This window comes from Babylonia areolata, chromosome 13, assembly GCF_041734735.1.
Source record: "Babylonia areolata isolate BAREFJ2019XMU chromosome 13, ASM4173473v1, whole genome shotgun sequence".
Taxonomy (NCBI): Eukaryota; Metazoa; Mollusca; class Gastropoda; order Neogastropoda; family Buccinidae; genus Babylonia; species Babylonia areolata.
Window position 1 is genome coordinate 10,474,608 of NC_134888.1, and position 13,952 is coordinate 10,488,559.

General features: G+C 39.4%; 1 protein-coding gene across 1 annotated transcript; it reads left to right on the forward strand.

Annotated features, from left to right (window-relative positions):
- The first annotated feature begins 601 nt into the window (after window positions 1-601).
- Window positions 602-6,472, forward strand: LOC143289049 (sperm flagellar protein 1-like). The gene is made up of 2 exons (XM_076597858.1): window positions 602-821; window positions 4,045-6,472. The coding sequence occupies exons 1-2, from the start codon at window positions 677-679 to the stop codon at window positions 4,638-4,640; spliced, it is 741 nt and encodes a 246-aa protein (XP_076453973.1). The 5' UTR covers window positions 602-676; the 3' UTR covers window positions 4,641-6,472.
- Window positions 6,473-13,952: the final 7,480 nt, after the last annotated feature.

Here is a 13,952-nt window from a genome sequence, read left to right on the forward strand (position 1 = left end):
ATTGTTATAATTCACGGTTGTTGTTGTCACGGCATTGCAATGTTGTTGTTGTTGTTATGTGTCAGTGAGGCAATATGCAAAATAAAAGTGCTTCGTTTTGTGATAAGAATTGAAAATGGAACAATATTCTGACTTTGGAAACATTTTTGGCTTCTCTGTAGTTTTGCACACTCAAGTTCTCGAATAAGTGCACAACTGATTGTTCAGTCATTCACACACGGCCAAAAATAGTACAAAATCATAACCATGTCCGACAATAACCATCATAGCCATAGACACTATATTATCTCATATACTGGCGTCTATGATTCAACCTACATGTGTGTGTGTGTGTGTGTGTGTGTGTGTGTTGAGGTGCCGAGGGGAAAATTAAGAGAGAAAGTGGGGCAAGCTGAAATGTTTTACTCAATCGCACATGCAGACATGTATACACAACACACACAAGCTATCACGCGCGCGCACGCACAAGCACACTTCAAAAGTCCCGTTTTCGCGAAAAAAAGTAAAAACTCAGTTTGGTAGGATATGCCGGTTTCGAATTTGAACCCCACCCCTCTTTCGCCGTACCGGAAGTGGTTTGATAGGAGTGCTGGGATACGGTTTCGACGACAACAACGTAAACACCGTGGTTGAGCATAAAATATTCCTTTCCGCGTATGGGGAAGCTGTGTGGGTAATGACCGAAATAATGTCAAGAGCGGGTGTGAAGAACCTTGATAATCTTGGTGAACTGTCAGAACAAGAACTGGAAGAACTGTACTCATGGATCGATGGTATCCCCTTGTCAAGACCAAAGCGGAATATCGCTCGAGATTTTTCAGGTAGGACTATAAAATATTTGCACGGAGCAATTTCTTTATCTCACTAAACAAAAGCGCAGGACTCCTGGTCTGTATTTATGATGACTATGTATTACAAGCTTGGGATAAAACCCTATGTTAGCGTCCTAAATTCAGGGACCTATATTAGATAAACACAAGGTAGATTATTCCGTGATAATGGCTGGAGACGACAGGTAGAGTTTGGTACATGATATTCGGAGTTGACCTGTTTGGCTGTGTGCACAGTGGACCTGGACCCAGCAGTACGCAACACGGCTGTGCACCACCAGGGTGCATGGTAGACATGTTTCATTGGAAACACGACAACATATTGACGCACGCAATACGATAAAAATTGTTATTCTGGCTACTAAGTACTATTGTCTTGTCTTGCCCCTGTGTGTGCATTGATAGGTGGTAAGTATTTGTGTTTATCAGTATGCTACATAATTGAATACTCAAAAAAATCCCAATAGACAAAACCCCAGTGCAGTCAAAGCCAAAGTGGACAAAATCCCAATGGACAAAACCCCAGTGCAGTCAAAGCCAAAGTGGACAAAATCCCAATGGACCAAACCCCAGTGATGTGACCATCAGTGTTTTATAGCAGGGGATGAGATTTTTGTTTATCACTAAGAATAGGGACCTCAAGGAAAACATTCCTGAAGGACTTGAAAATCTTGTCAACTGCTTTGAATCTGCATATGTTTCTGGAACTTCTGCCGTGTTTGACCACCACCTGCAAAACCACATGACCCCCTGCCACCTATTTGCCTGCGTTGCTTTGCTCCAGTATTTCCCCATGAAGTATGGAATGTCTTTGAGACTACAATCAATGGAGATGACTGCACCAATAACATGTGAGGGGTGGAATAACTCATTCCATACACTCATTGTTCACCACCACCCAAGCATCTGAACTGTGATCCAGGCTTTGCTACAGGATGAGGCACGAGCTACCACTGCAATGCTCCAGGACCAGATTGGGGAATGACTTCGTAATGATGCTGCAGAGCACAGAAGACCTTCAAAGAGCATCTTATGAACCTGTGTTCAGACCGTCAATCAGTTCCTACAGGTCATTGGTTTATGTATTGGTTTCAAATAAGCTGACAGTAATATTCTTAAATTTTATTTATTATAATTATATTCTATACACATGAGTTGGGTTTTGTCCACTTTTCAAAATAAGAAAGTATATATATTGTCTGTTTTATTTCATATTTCAAATATGTGACTGGGGATTTGTCCAGTTTTCATTTTATGGGTTGGGATTTGTCCATTGGGATTTTGTCTCTGGGGACTGTTAGCTGGGGTTTTGTCCGTTTACCACATAATGTGTGTGCGCGCGTGCATGTGTGTGTGTGTGTGAGTGACAGAATGGGAAGCAAATTTATTAATATATTTCACTAATAAATGTCATTGTCAGCAACCAGTGTGCTGCATTTTCATTTACAAATATATTCCCCTTTTTTTTTTTGAAATTTGTACACACACACAGATATATATATATATATATATATATATATATATATGCACAGAGAGAGAGAGAGAAAGAGAAAACAAACACATCAATCTATCACATATTCCAAATTTTCGGAACAGTCTCATTATTTCCTCAATGGATAAGTTTTTTACATGTTACTAGGGTCACCCTTACGCAGCTATTATGATGCAAGCACACCATGACATACATGTTGTGATGCCAATTCACCACTGCTAGGTTTTGCCCAGGGCTGAAAGAACTGTGATTGTCAATATTTTTCGACCATCAAAAAATAAGTTCCTTAAAACCTAACTAAATAACTCAATCAAAAGTAGTTGAAAAAAAAAGGATACAATTATGAATAATCAGATCAAATAAAAATGGGCTGCATAAAAAAAGAAAAGTTTTTTTTGTGTGTGTTTTTTTAAACCACAACCATACATACTTAAATACACATATAAATGAAAAATAAGAAAATAAAAGTATAGATAAAAAAGGGGGATACCAGTGTGCTGCATTTTCATTTACAAATATATTCCCCATTTTGTTTGAAATTTGTACACACACAGATATATAGATATAGATATATATATATATATATATATATGTGTGTGTGTGTGTGTGTGTGTGTGGAGTGATGGCCTAGAGGTAATGTGTCCACCTAAGAAGCGAGAGAATCTGAGCGCGCTGGTTTGAATCACGGCTCAGCTGCTGATATTTTCTCCCCCTCGACTAGACCTTGAGTGATGGTCTGGACACTAGTCATTCAGATGAGACGATAAACAGAGGTCCCATGTGCAGCATGCACTTAGCGCACGTAAAAGAACCCTTGGCAAGAAAAGGGTTGTTCCTGGCAAAATTCTGTAGAAAAATCCACTTCGATAGGAAAAAACAAATAAAACTGCACACAGGAAAAAATACCAAAAAAAAAGGGTGGCGCTGTAGTGTAGCGACACGCTCTCCCTGGGGAGAGCAGCCCAAATTTCACACAGAGAAATCTGTTGTGATAAAAAGAAATACAAATTCAAACAAATACAATTATAAACAGTGAAATCATTGAAAATAATGGGCTGCATTACAAAAAGAGAGGCATCTGAGAAAGGTACTGATGAGGGGAAGGAAAGGGAAAGGGTAGAATTTTACATATTATGAACAAATGATTGAATAGTAGAAAACAACTAAATAAGATAAGATAAAAGAAAAGAAAAAACTGAATAAAATAAAATAGTAGGATATCTATCACCATTACTAGCACCAGCATCACCTCTGCACCCACAACCATTAGTATTAGTAGCAGTTGTTGTTGGTGTCATCATCATCGTTGTAGTAGTAGTGGTGGTTGTTGTTGCTGTAATAGTCATGGAAGTGGTAGTAGTGGTGGTAGTTGTGGTGGTGGTGGTAGTAGTAGTCGTAGTCACTGTTGTCATCATTGTAGTAGCAGTGGTAGTAGTAGTAGTTGTTGTTGTTGTCACACAAGTTAGCATTCACACTGTTATGTCTCTGGAACTGATTCATCATCAATGTCAAACATAGCTTTCTGTATATATTTGTTGTTGTCTGAAGTTGTGGTCTTGTCATTTATGACAGGGTTTTGCTTTTTTGTCTTTGTTGCTTTTCTTTCCTGTTTCACTAATTTTAGTTCTCTGATTCAGTCACTTTTTCTTCTCTGTCATCATCCTTTGATAGTTTTGTTTTTGTTCATCACTGACTGGTAGCTATATTTTGTTTCTTTATCAGATGGTGTGCTGGTGGCAGAAGTGATAAAACACAAAATTCCAAAACTTGTGGAGCTTCATAACTACTGCCCTGTCAATTCCACTCAGCAGAAGATGGATAACTGGTTTCAATTGAACAGAAAAGTTTTCAAAAGGCTGAACTTTGAATTGGCTGAAGACATTGTGCGCCAGATCTCTAATGCCAAAGTTGGAATGATTGAGCGCGTTTTATTTTTGTTGCAAGCTCGAATCAATCGTCATATCTGGGAGCAACAACGGCAACCAGCCTTGAAGACATATGAAAATGAATATCCTGAAGCAGACCAGAACACTGTGTCAAAGGTATCCCCTCGCAGAGAGACAAAAGCAGCAGCTCCTCGTGCAGTTGCTGGGGCAGCAGGAGGAGCAGGATTAAAAGGGTTCAAACAGTCCAAAGAGGATGTTGTGCCACTCATTCTTCTGGAGGAAAAGGAGCAAGAGGTGCTGGCCAAAAATGAGACCATCCAGATCCTTCAGGCCAAAATCAAGCGCCTGGAACACCTATTACACCTGAAGGACATTCGTATTGAAGACTTACAGCAAGGTCTAGAATTTACACGAGCGACGGGCAAGAGATGAACTGCTGGGCTTAGTGTGTAAACAAACATAAAAATGCAAAAATGCACTGAGCCCACTTGATATTGTTGCATAAATCTTTAATTGAATGTGTTGATTATATGAAATCCACCAGATTCTTTAATCAGTGCATGTCTCGTAGTCAAGGGATGCTTACATGTCATTCTGCTCAGTTTTAACACCAGAAACTTTTTTTCATGCATCTGAATTTTTGAAAATTGTAGCTTTTCACATAATGAGATTTAGCATTTTATCTTTTATTCAATGAATATTATTCTAAATTAATACAATTTATTATGAGTCCATTTTATTTCACAGAATTGATGTAGATCTAAAGTTTTTTTTGAAGATTCATTCATTCGGAATTAAAATATGAAAGCATACACTCATTTACATTCACATTTTTTATTGATTCCTTATGGTGTTGACAAATGTAAGTTTCTAGGTAGTTCATGCAACCACATGTATATGTACAGTACATACATACCAATGTGTATATACATTCCCCTGTGCTATGCTCAACTGTTAGTGGGGGACAAAACGGTAGACTTTTTCTGCCAGGTGAGAAGTGGTCTTTATCATACAGCTGCAGCCAAATTTCTGGTAGTGCTGTTCACAAAAGCATGAAAAACCTCTGTATTATGTGAATTGGCTTTCAGAAACTTTGTGTGAAAGAAGACAGAACCAGTACACGGCAGTACTTGGTCAGAGAGCCTTCAGCCCGGCTGACTCAGATCATGATCACCTACATCATTATGAGTGTAATGAATACTAAATCCTTCATTTCAATTGTTTTTACATGAATATGATTGCTAAGGGCAGTAAGCTGATATGTACATCACTAAATTTGTTTATTTACCATAATATCAAGTTTGAGTCCTGAAAGTCTAGCACAGCTGTCATTTTCATTTACACATTCAATCTGAAATATACCAGACTGAAATATTAAAATAAACAGAACAAAAAGTTGCTGTGATCACAAATTTGTCATCTGAAAGAGATATAGGTTCTCTATATTCATTCCATACTGAAATATTGAACCAGTCCAAATAGAACAAAAAGTTGCTGGGATCACAAATTTGCCATCTGAAAGAGATATAGGTTCTCTATATTCTTTCCATATTGAAATATTAAAACAATCCAAACAGAACAAAAAGTTGCTGGGATCACAAATTTGCCATCTGAAAGATATAAAATGGATTCTGTATATTCATTAATTTTATGACACACATGCATATGGGGAAAAAAAAGAAAACAAAGAAAATAGAAAGGAACACTAAACCCAAACAGAATAAAACATAAAGGTTTTTTTTTCCCAAGTGAACTGGGTAAATGAAATAAAATACTAAACAATGTGAAGTCAGTACTGCTTAGTGCTACACAGTGTGCATAAAGGTACATAATAAACCAGGAAACCTCCATAGAAAGTGGAAACTTCCCTTTTCCATGCATGTGTACACAGCAAAGAAAGCAGAAGAGATGTACAGTGACATAGACTAAGTTTTTGGGGGGCTTGTTTTCTGTATGTGTGTTAGCTAAAAGTGCAAAAGTTTGTTGTTTACATTTTAACACTCCTGTTCTAAGTAACTGCATGATAAAATGAATCTTTTATTTTGTAAAGGGAAAAACACAGTGGTGTTGCTCGTTAATCCATGAGACATATAAATAGTGTGTTAAATACTGTTTTGTTGTGTGTTCTATTTCATGTTCTGATTTACCTGTCAACTGATATAACTTCATTCATACAGCATATAGTTTGTCTTGGATCATCAATGGAAAGGCCTTTCCCTAGTACATAATGCCAGTGTAATGAAATAAAATGCATTATTGCACAGTTTTATCACAGTTGTTAAAAATCATTGATGTGAAATGGACTGTTTACTGTTCTTAGTGTTCTCTTTGTGTTCAGACTGTTTACTGTTCTTAGTGTTTTCTTTTTGTTCATTTCTACACAGTTGTTTCCTGTCAAATGACCGTCATGTTTGGTTAAAATTGTAACTTATATTATACAGGACTGAGGATATTATGCATAAAGTGTCTGATTTCTGTCTTTTTTTTCTTCCTTTCCTCGTATCATATTGTTTGTCTTCCACTGCCCCAGACTTCTCCCCTCCCTGACCAACCAAACAATTATAACGAATCCCATTTTGCCAATCTTTTCACTTTTTTCAGTTTTAAAATACATGTGCACTCATTACTTAATCCAAGCTGTGCATTGAGGGTTGAAAAAGACCCAGAGATATGTTCCAAACCTCCCAACTCTTTTGTGCTAGGACACTCATGCTTAAAACTCCAGGACATCTCAAGTTCTCTGTGAATAATATAAACAATGCTTGGAAGATTTTCAAAAACCATGAAAGCCTTTGTGGAAAGTAGGGGTCTTTTTGACCAACTATTGCTGCTTGATCTTGCTGAAACCACAAAATGAACTTTGGAACACAAAAAGCAATATTTTATAAGAATTGAATTGTTCACTCTGCTAGAACATGAACCCAATACAAATTCAAAAATGTAGTTGTCATTAAACTGGGGTTAAGGATCTTCAACAAAAAAAATGATGAATGAGGATAGTTGTGTGCAGACAATCAGTAAACGATTTTGATGATGTTGAACCTTGCACCATTCACAGCTTTTATTAAAGACCCCATGACAAGAAAAATTTGTCCTCTGGCAAAATTCAGTAGAGGAAATCCACTTTGATAGGTACACAAATATATGCATCCACTCAAGGACTGAACTGTGCGTTAGGTTATGCTGCTGTCAGACATCTGCCTAAGAGTTGTGGTGTAGCTGTTCGGATTTGTCTGAATGCAGTGAAGACTCTTTGAAAAACTGAAACTGTTTATTTGGAAATATTTGTGCATGAGCATGTCTTGACTGTATATATGTCAAATGATAAAAAAGAAAAATAATCAATACTGTCTGCTCACAGCAGTCACTCACTTTAACAAGAGGCTGTTGTGTGGTATATTGTCATTTGTGTACAGCCTGTAAGTTTTCTGAACTTGAAGCAGCTGTTTTGTACCAGTTAATAAAAAGTTACTTTTTATCATTTTCTCTTAATCTTTTTTTTTCTTCTGTCCTTTTTGACTCACTTGTGTAAACAAATAAACAAAGTGAGTCTATGTTTTAACCAGGTGTTCGGTTGTCTCTGTGTGTGTGTGTGTGTGTATCCATGGTAAACTTTAGCATTGCCATTTTGTCAGTTGACACCAAATTTAGCATAAAAATAGGAAAAATTCAGTTCTTTCCAGTCATCTAAGTTAAAACAATATTGCACCTCTGGGATAGGCACACAAAAAAAGAGGAAAAAAAAGAAGCCAAATTATATGCAAAATAAATGTACTATTTATATTTTTTTTATTCTCTAAACTTGGAACTTTGATCTGATATTCTGACACAGCATTAAGAGCAGTCATTTTTATCATTTTTTGTTCAAACAGGAACTTCTTTTGCTAAGCATGGAAGTTATATTTCTGGTGCATGTCTTTGGTGCAGCTAGTAAAAAAAGGGAAATTAACCTGTAATTAATGCTGGGGGGTTAATTTGCTTTAAACTTATCTTTCTCATCTTAAACATTATATTTTGAAATTATACTCAGTACATAAAAAGTTTGTGTGTATTACTCTCAGTGTACAGGGCTTTCACTATGTTCATTCACCCAAATGGTCTTTTTCGGAAAATACTAAAATCAATACTACAAGTGGACTTTATAGATCTATTGGCAGAGCCCTGAAGGCCATGGGCAAAAATCAGTTGCGTACACATATTTATACATATTCAAAGCGCATGCTCATATTCCTCGCGAACATGAAGGACACCATTTTGTTTCAAGTTGCTGACCTGCCCGTTCAATCCTACATTCAATCGACAATACACGATAACATGTGATGGAAAGTGGAGAAAGAGACCGTTAAATATTTATTCAGAGAAAGATTTGTGAACATCTCATCACTTACTGGATTATGCCCTGAACTGCCATAAAAATATCAACAAAATAAGTTGGAATTCACAGTCACAAAATAATAAACCATGAGAGTTAATACCCTTGATGAAACGTAAAAATTTCCAGCCAAGTCTTGACTTTTCTCAAAATTAAGTCCTTTTCACTTCATACGATGTTAAAAGTACTTGTACTTGGCTCTACATGTTATTAGTTTTAATAAAATACTGAAAACTGAATCCTATTGTCCTATTTTTATGCCAAATTTGGTGTCAACTGACAAAGTATTTGCAGAGAAAATGGCAATGTTAAAGTTTTCCACGAACACACAGACACACACACACAAACAACTGAACACCAGGTTAAAACATAGACTCACTTTGTTTACACAAGTGAGTCAAAAATACACAAAAAAGATAGATGGCTGATCATAGGGACAGAACTCCAGTGATACCAGCAGCATGAATCCCTATGATTCATGATGGACAAAGAAAAACTTACAAAAGGTGCTGTGCAGAAACAATCGTTTATTTATGACAAAGATAATCATTATTATATCTTCTGTCCATTGCTCCAGCAGATTTTGAAAAGTATCAGGTCGCATTATGTATTCCATGCATTTCTGTGAATAACTCATCACCTGGGGCATTAAATGATGGTATTCTGTGTGTGGTATGGTTCTGGTTAATGGGGCAAACATATTGACGAGAATTCTGTATCAGTATTTTAAAAATCCTCCATCTTGACAGTGACATATTGTTTTCAGCTGGCAGCAACTGGCCGTGTCTTACTGAAGTGTGTTGCTGTGTCAGGCTGATGGCAACTGGCTCTCAACTGGCTTTCTGTGAACATAATCTCACTCAGGACAGTATGAGTGCTGTTAATAAGAACAGGATGACCCCACATCACTCAGGACGTCTGAACAATTCTGCTGCTGCTATGATTTTGGTTTGAATATTTCGGTTTTCACAAATGATATACCTGCTGGGAACTGCATGGAGTATTAACAAACATGGAGACGTGCAATTGGTGTGGTGCTTGTCTGTACTACATTCAGTAGAACTGCTTTTCCACATTCATGCATTCTTGTATGACTGTTTTTACCCCACCAGTTAGACAGCCATTCTCAGTTTTTGGGAGTGGATACACATTGAGTTTGTATTTCCGAAATGATTGAACTCTGACATGATTGTAGGATTTTAAATGTGCATTAATTTGATCTTATGCATGCATAACACAGGAAGAGGGTAAAGGCCCAGAAAGTTTGCACATACCTGGCTCATCCTGCATTCAAACTGCAGGCCTCAACAGATAAACAGGTCGGAAGTCCCACACCATAACCACTGAGCATAGTGCCTGTTTTATAAGGTGCACATTGTACAGGTGTTGATATGATGATGATATGGATACTTACACAGCACCTATCCTCGGTTGGAGAAAAACCTCCAAGCGCTTTGCAAACATGGAGTCGTTTGCACAACAGGCTGCCTACCTGGGTAGAGCTGGCCGACAGCTGTTATAGGGTGTTCATCAGACATTTCCTGTGTCATTCAGTTTTCAGTCACGCACGCATACACATATAGACATGTAACATTTTACGTGTATAACTGTTTTGTTTATTTACTCTGCCATATATGCAGGCATACTCTGTTTTCAGGGGGGTGGGGGGAGGGATGAGGGGGGGGGGGGGGTGCATGCTGGGTATGTTCTTGTTACCATAACCTACTGATGAACTTGCTGGTCAGCACGTAAAATCTCCACCCTTTACCCACCAGATGCGGTTATCAAGATTCGAACCTCAGATTGAAAGTCCAATATGCAAAATATTTGGGAGTTGAAAGGTACATGCATGCACGTATCACAACATGTACTTGTCTCTCCAGATGTATATGGAAGAGACAAGTAACCAATGATAAAATTGAACATGCATGTTGGTCTGTCTGCAGTAATGCGACACAATTTCCTTCCCTTGCTTCCTGTGCGCTTCAACTGGCAAAAATGGTATCCTTTCATGAAGGGTTCAGCATTTATCTTTTAAGGGAAATGTGAACTATAGTTGAAATTATTTCATGGCAAGATAACTCGATTTGTTAAGCTGTGTAATCACATCAGATTTTTCTCAGATAACGATTACATCTGCAGGTAAATATTACATTTTTCATCACATGATTGCAGTGTTACTCTGTAGTTATTTGTTCACTGCTGGTTTTCCTTCAAGTCTTCTCTGAGTTTTCTCCTGTGTTTGATGTCTAAGTGGCCAAGATATGTTCAGTATGACAGGCTGAGGAGACACCTGGCATGTTTGCTGAGCAACTCACATCCGTGATGAAAGACACAAACCTTCAGGGCTGTGATAGAAATAGTCATACGACACGAAGAAAGCAAGATGGAAAAAAAAAATCAATGTTCTGCAAGAGCTTACTTTGGACATTTTAAAAGAAGGGTGTTGTTTGAAATATTAACAAGAGAGGCAAGGCCTTCAAGACTCACTTGTGATACACTTAAAAAAAAAAAAAAAAAATCTAATCGTTAAAATGTGTTCTGTATTCATTATTTCGGGTAAAAAAAAAAGCAAAAAAAAAGCCCTGAAGGCAGATTCGAACCCCGCGTGTTTGGGTGAGAAGAAACTGTCTTACTCAATACACTATTGTGGCTTGTTAACTGATGTTAAAATATTTAATATTTAAACATGCTTTTTTAAGGGCGATAAATTGATTGCAGTATTCGCAGTGAGAACGCTGTTTAAATCATATTATTCTGGTGTATCTTGGGCATTCAAACAATCTTTAAGGGCAATTAAAAATTCTTTTTAAGTCTGCGGTAAAGGAGACATAGCTATCGCCTATCAAGGTGAATTTGGACGACCTGTTACCCAGGAGAGGGAAGGAATAACCATCTGTATTCTCCCACTCTTCAGAACAGCAGTTCAAAATGAACCTTCCAGTCCATATTGAGCAGGGTCCCCTCACACCTGGACACACCCAAGGGGGTCTCCAGATTTGGGTGTGTGGCCCAGTGGGAAGAAGAGTGGAACAATCTAAAGACTGGAAAGGTGCCAGCTGATTATCCCATTCATGCCTGCTGCAGGACTAGAGCCCTTACGAAGGTTGTGCCAATTTCAACACTTTGCACCTCTTGAGATGGTTAGGGAGGGACCCATGCATGCATGGAGGGTATGAACACCCAGTAATCTCCCTAATGCAGGCATGAGTGGTAAAAAGAAGCCGCAAGCCTCACCAACTTTGTCAGGGTGACCCAGAAGTGGTCAGTCCCTAGAGGGAGGCGCTAGAGACCCTGGACCCCTTGTAAGGGGACCCCAAGGGAAAGGGTCCCTGAGGGGAGGGGAGGGGATGGGGTGCAGGTGACCATGGAGACTGCCCTGACCAAAGATTGGGTGTTTACAACCAACTCCTTGGTGTGTGCCACCCAGTAAGAGGTGCGTGGCAGAGTCCAGGAGGAAGAGGATGAGTTCTTCCTAAGCCCGGTAGCAGCCAAGCGTGCAACCTAGGTGCTTCTGTGTATAGTTTGAAAAAGAGAAAGAGAGGAAGAGAGAAAGAGAATGGGAGAGTGACCCCATGAGACCCTCCCCAAGGGTCCCTGGCCCCGGCACCTCCAGCCAGGGAGAAGGTGGCCCAGTAGGAGTGAGGTCCTGTCCGACTTGTGTTGGGCCCGCGGGTTGACCTACAAGTGGACAGGCCGGAGCCCCATGACACACATGTGCACTGTCACCTGATGGACAGGCAAGGGTCCCGCCTGCAATATTCCCTCCCATGGTGATACAGGTCCCCATAAGGGAGGTGCTGGCAGTCGTACAGGTAGCCCTGACCAACAACTGTCTGGTCCCTCCACGCTGGGCTGCAACCAAGTCCTGGTGGAGAAAAATACTTGGGATCAGGCTGAACCCAGTTCAGTCCTGGCAGCACTGGGGCTGACCCTTCCCACATGGGTCATTTCGCCATCAGCCTTCGGAATCCGTCCTTCACACCACAATGTCACTATTAACCCTTCTTTAGCAGCACAGCACAGCAGGAACACTTCTTGCCATAAAGTCCACAGACAGCACAGGAGTGGCTGATTAAGCCTGACCTCATGGGCATGGGTAATTATTCTCTACCCTGGCCCAGTATTAAGTCCTTGTCTGTCCCTGGGGACTGTCCCCCCAAGGAAGTACCTTGTTAGACAAAGCCAAACGAAAAGGACTCTTCCAGGGGTGTGGCTGGGTCCTTATCCACCCCTGTTCACCGAGCCTCTATGGTGTGATGCCACTCCGGCCACCTTTCAGCACTCTGTGCCTCTTTGCCAGGATCTGGAGGTGGCCTTCTGCCGTTCGGAGATTCCCTTCATCAGTTTCCACCTCAGGGAAGTATGTATGCTCATGGCAGATGATTCTTAGGGGTCTCCTTTGTCGCAGCAACTCTGCTGTCACAGTTACAAGGGCTCCCCATGTGAACCAAAAGGCAATGCCCTCCTGTGTTTGCTTTGAATTCTGCATCAGTTTGACATGGTACTGTACATGACACAAAAATGAGGAGTTTATATTATACTCCCAGTTTGGTTAAATATACTTACCATGTCAAACTCAAATACCTGCCTGTCCATCTCCACGGTTCTTGTCGTGCTTCACATGGAGCATTTCTTTGCTGGCCATTGGAATGATTATTTACCTCCTGCTGGGAACTGTGTTTCAGACGGCAATCTATTGGTGAGATGTCTTATCACTGAGTTGCCATGAAAATTTTTGGCCGAGAGGAGCAAACAGATAGGCCTAGTTTGTATCAGTCTGACATGATACAGTATATAACATAAAATATAAGTTTTCATCTATACTTTTAAGACAGACAACCAGTGATGTTTCAGTTTCCATTTAAAGGAATAGTCAAAGTGTGCAAACTGATCCATATATGCAACATTGCATCTGCTATATAAAATTAAAAGAAAAAAAAAAAAAGAGCAGGTGCCTGACCTTCACATAAATCCAAATTCACTGGTCAGCCCCAGTGGAAAAATGAGAGAAAAGATAAAATCTAAATCATTTCCTAAGATCTCTGCTGTTGAGTCTTCTGGAGGAAGTGAGTGCAGCAGACACTGCAGGACATTATTTTAGGTTCAGGTTTGTCATGGGCATTATCAGGAAATTTCTGTCCTCCATTGGATGTTGGTACAGAATTTCAGGGACAGTCCTCTAAACTGTAGTGTCAGTTTCCCAACATTCAGAGCTTCTTGCATATATTGTATTGGTCTCAGCCACAGACATAATGTACCATGAAGTGAAATAATCATTCTTGACAAACTGAAAGAACAGATTCCGCCATTTGTTTTGAGCATTCAGAAAAACCACCACAAATACACAATAAAAATCACTTTCAACCAAC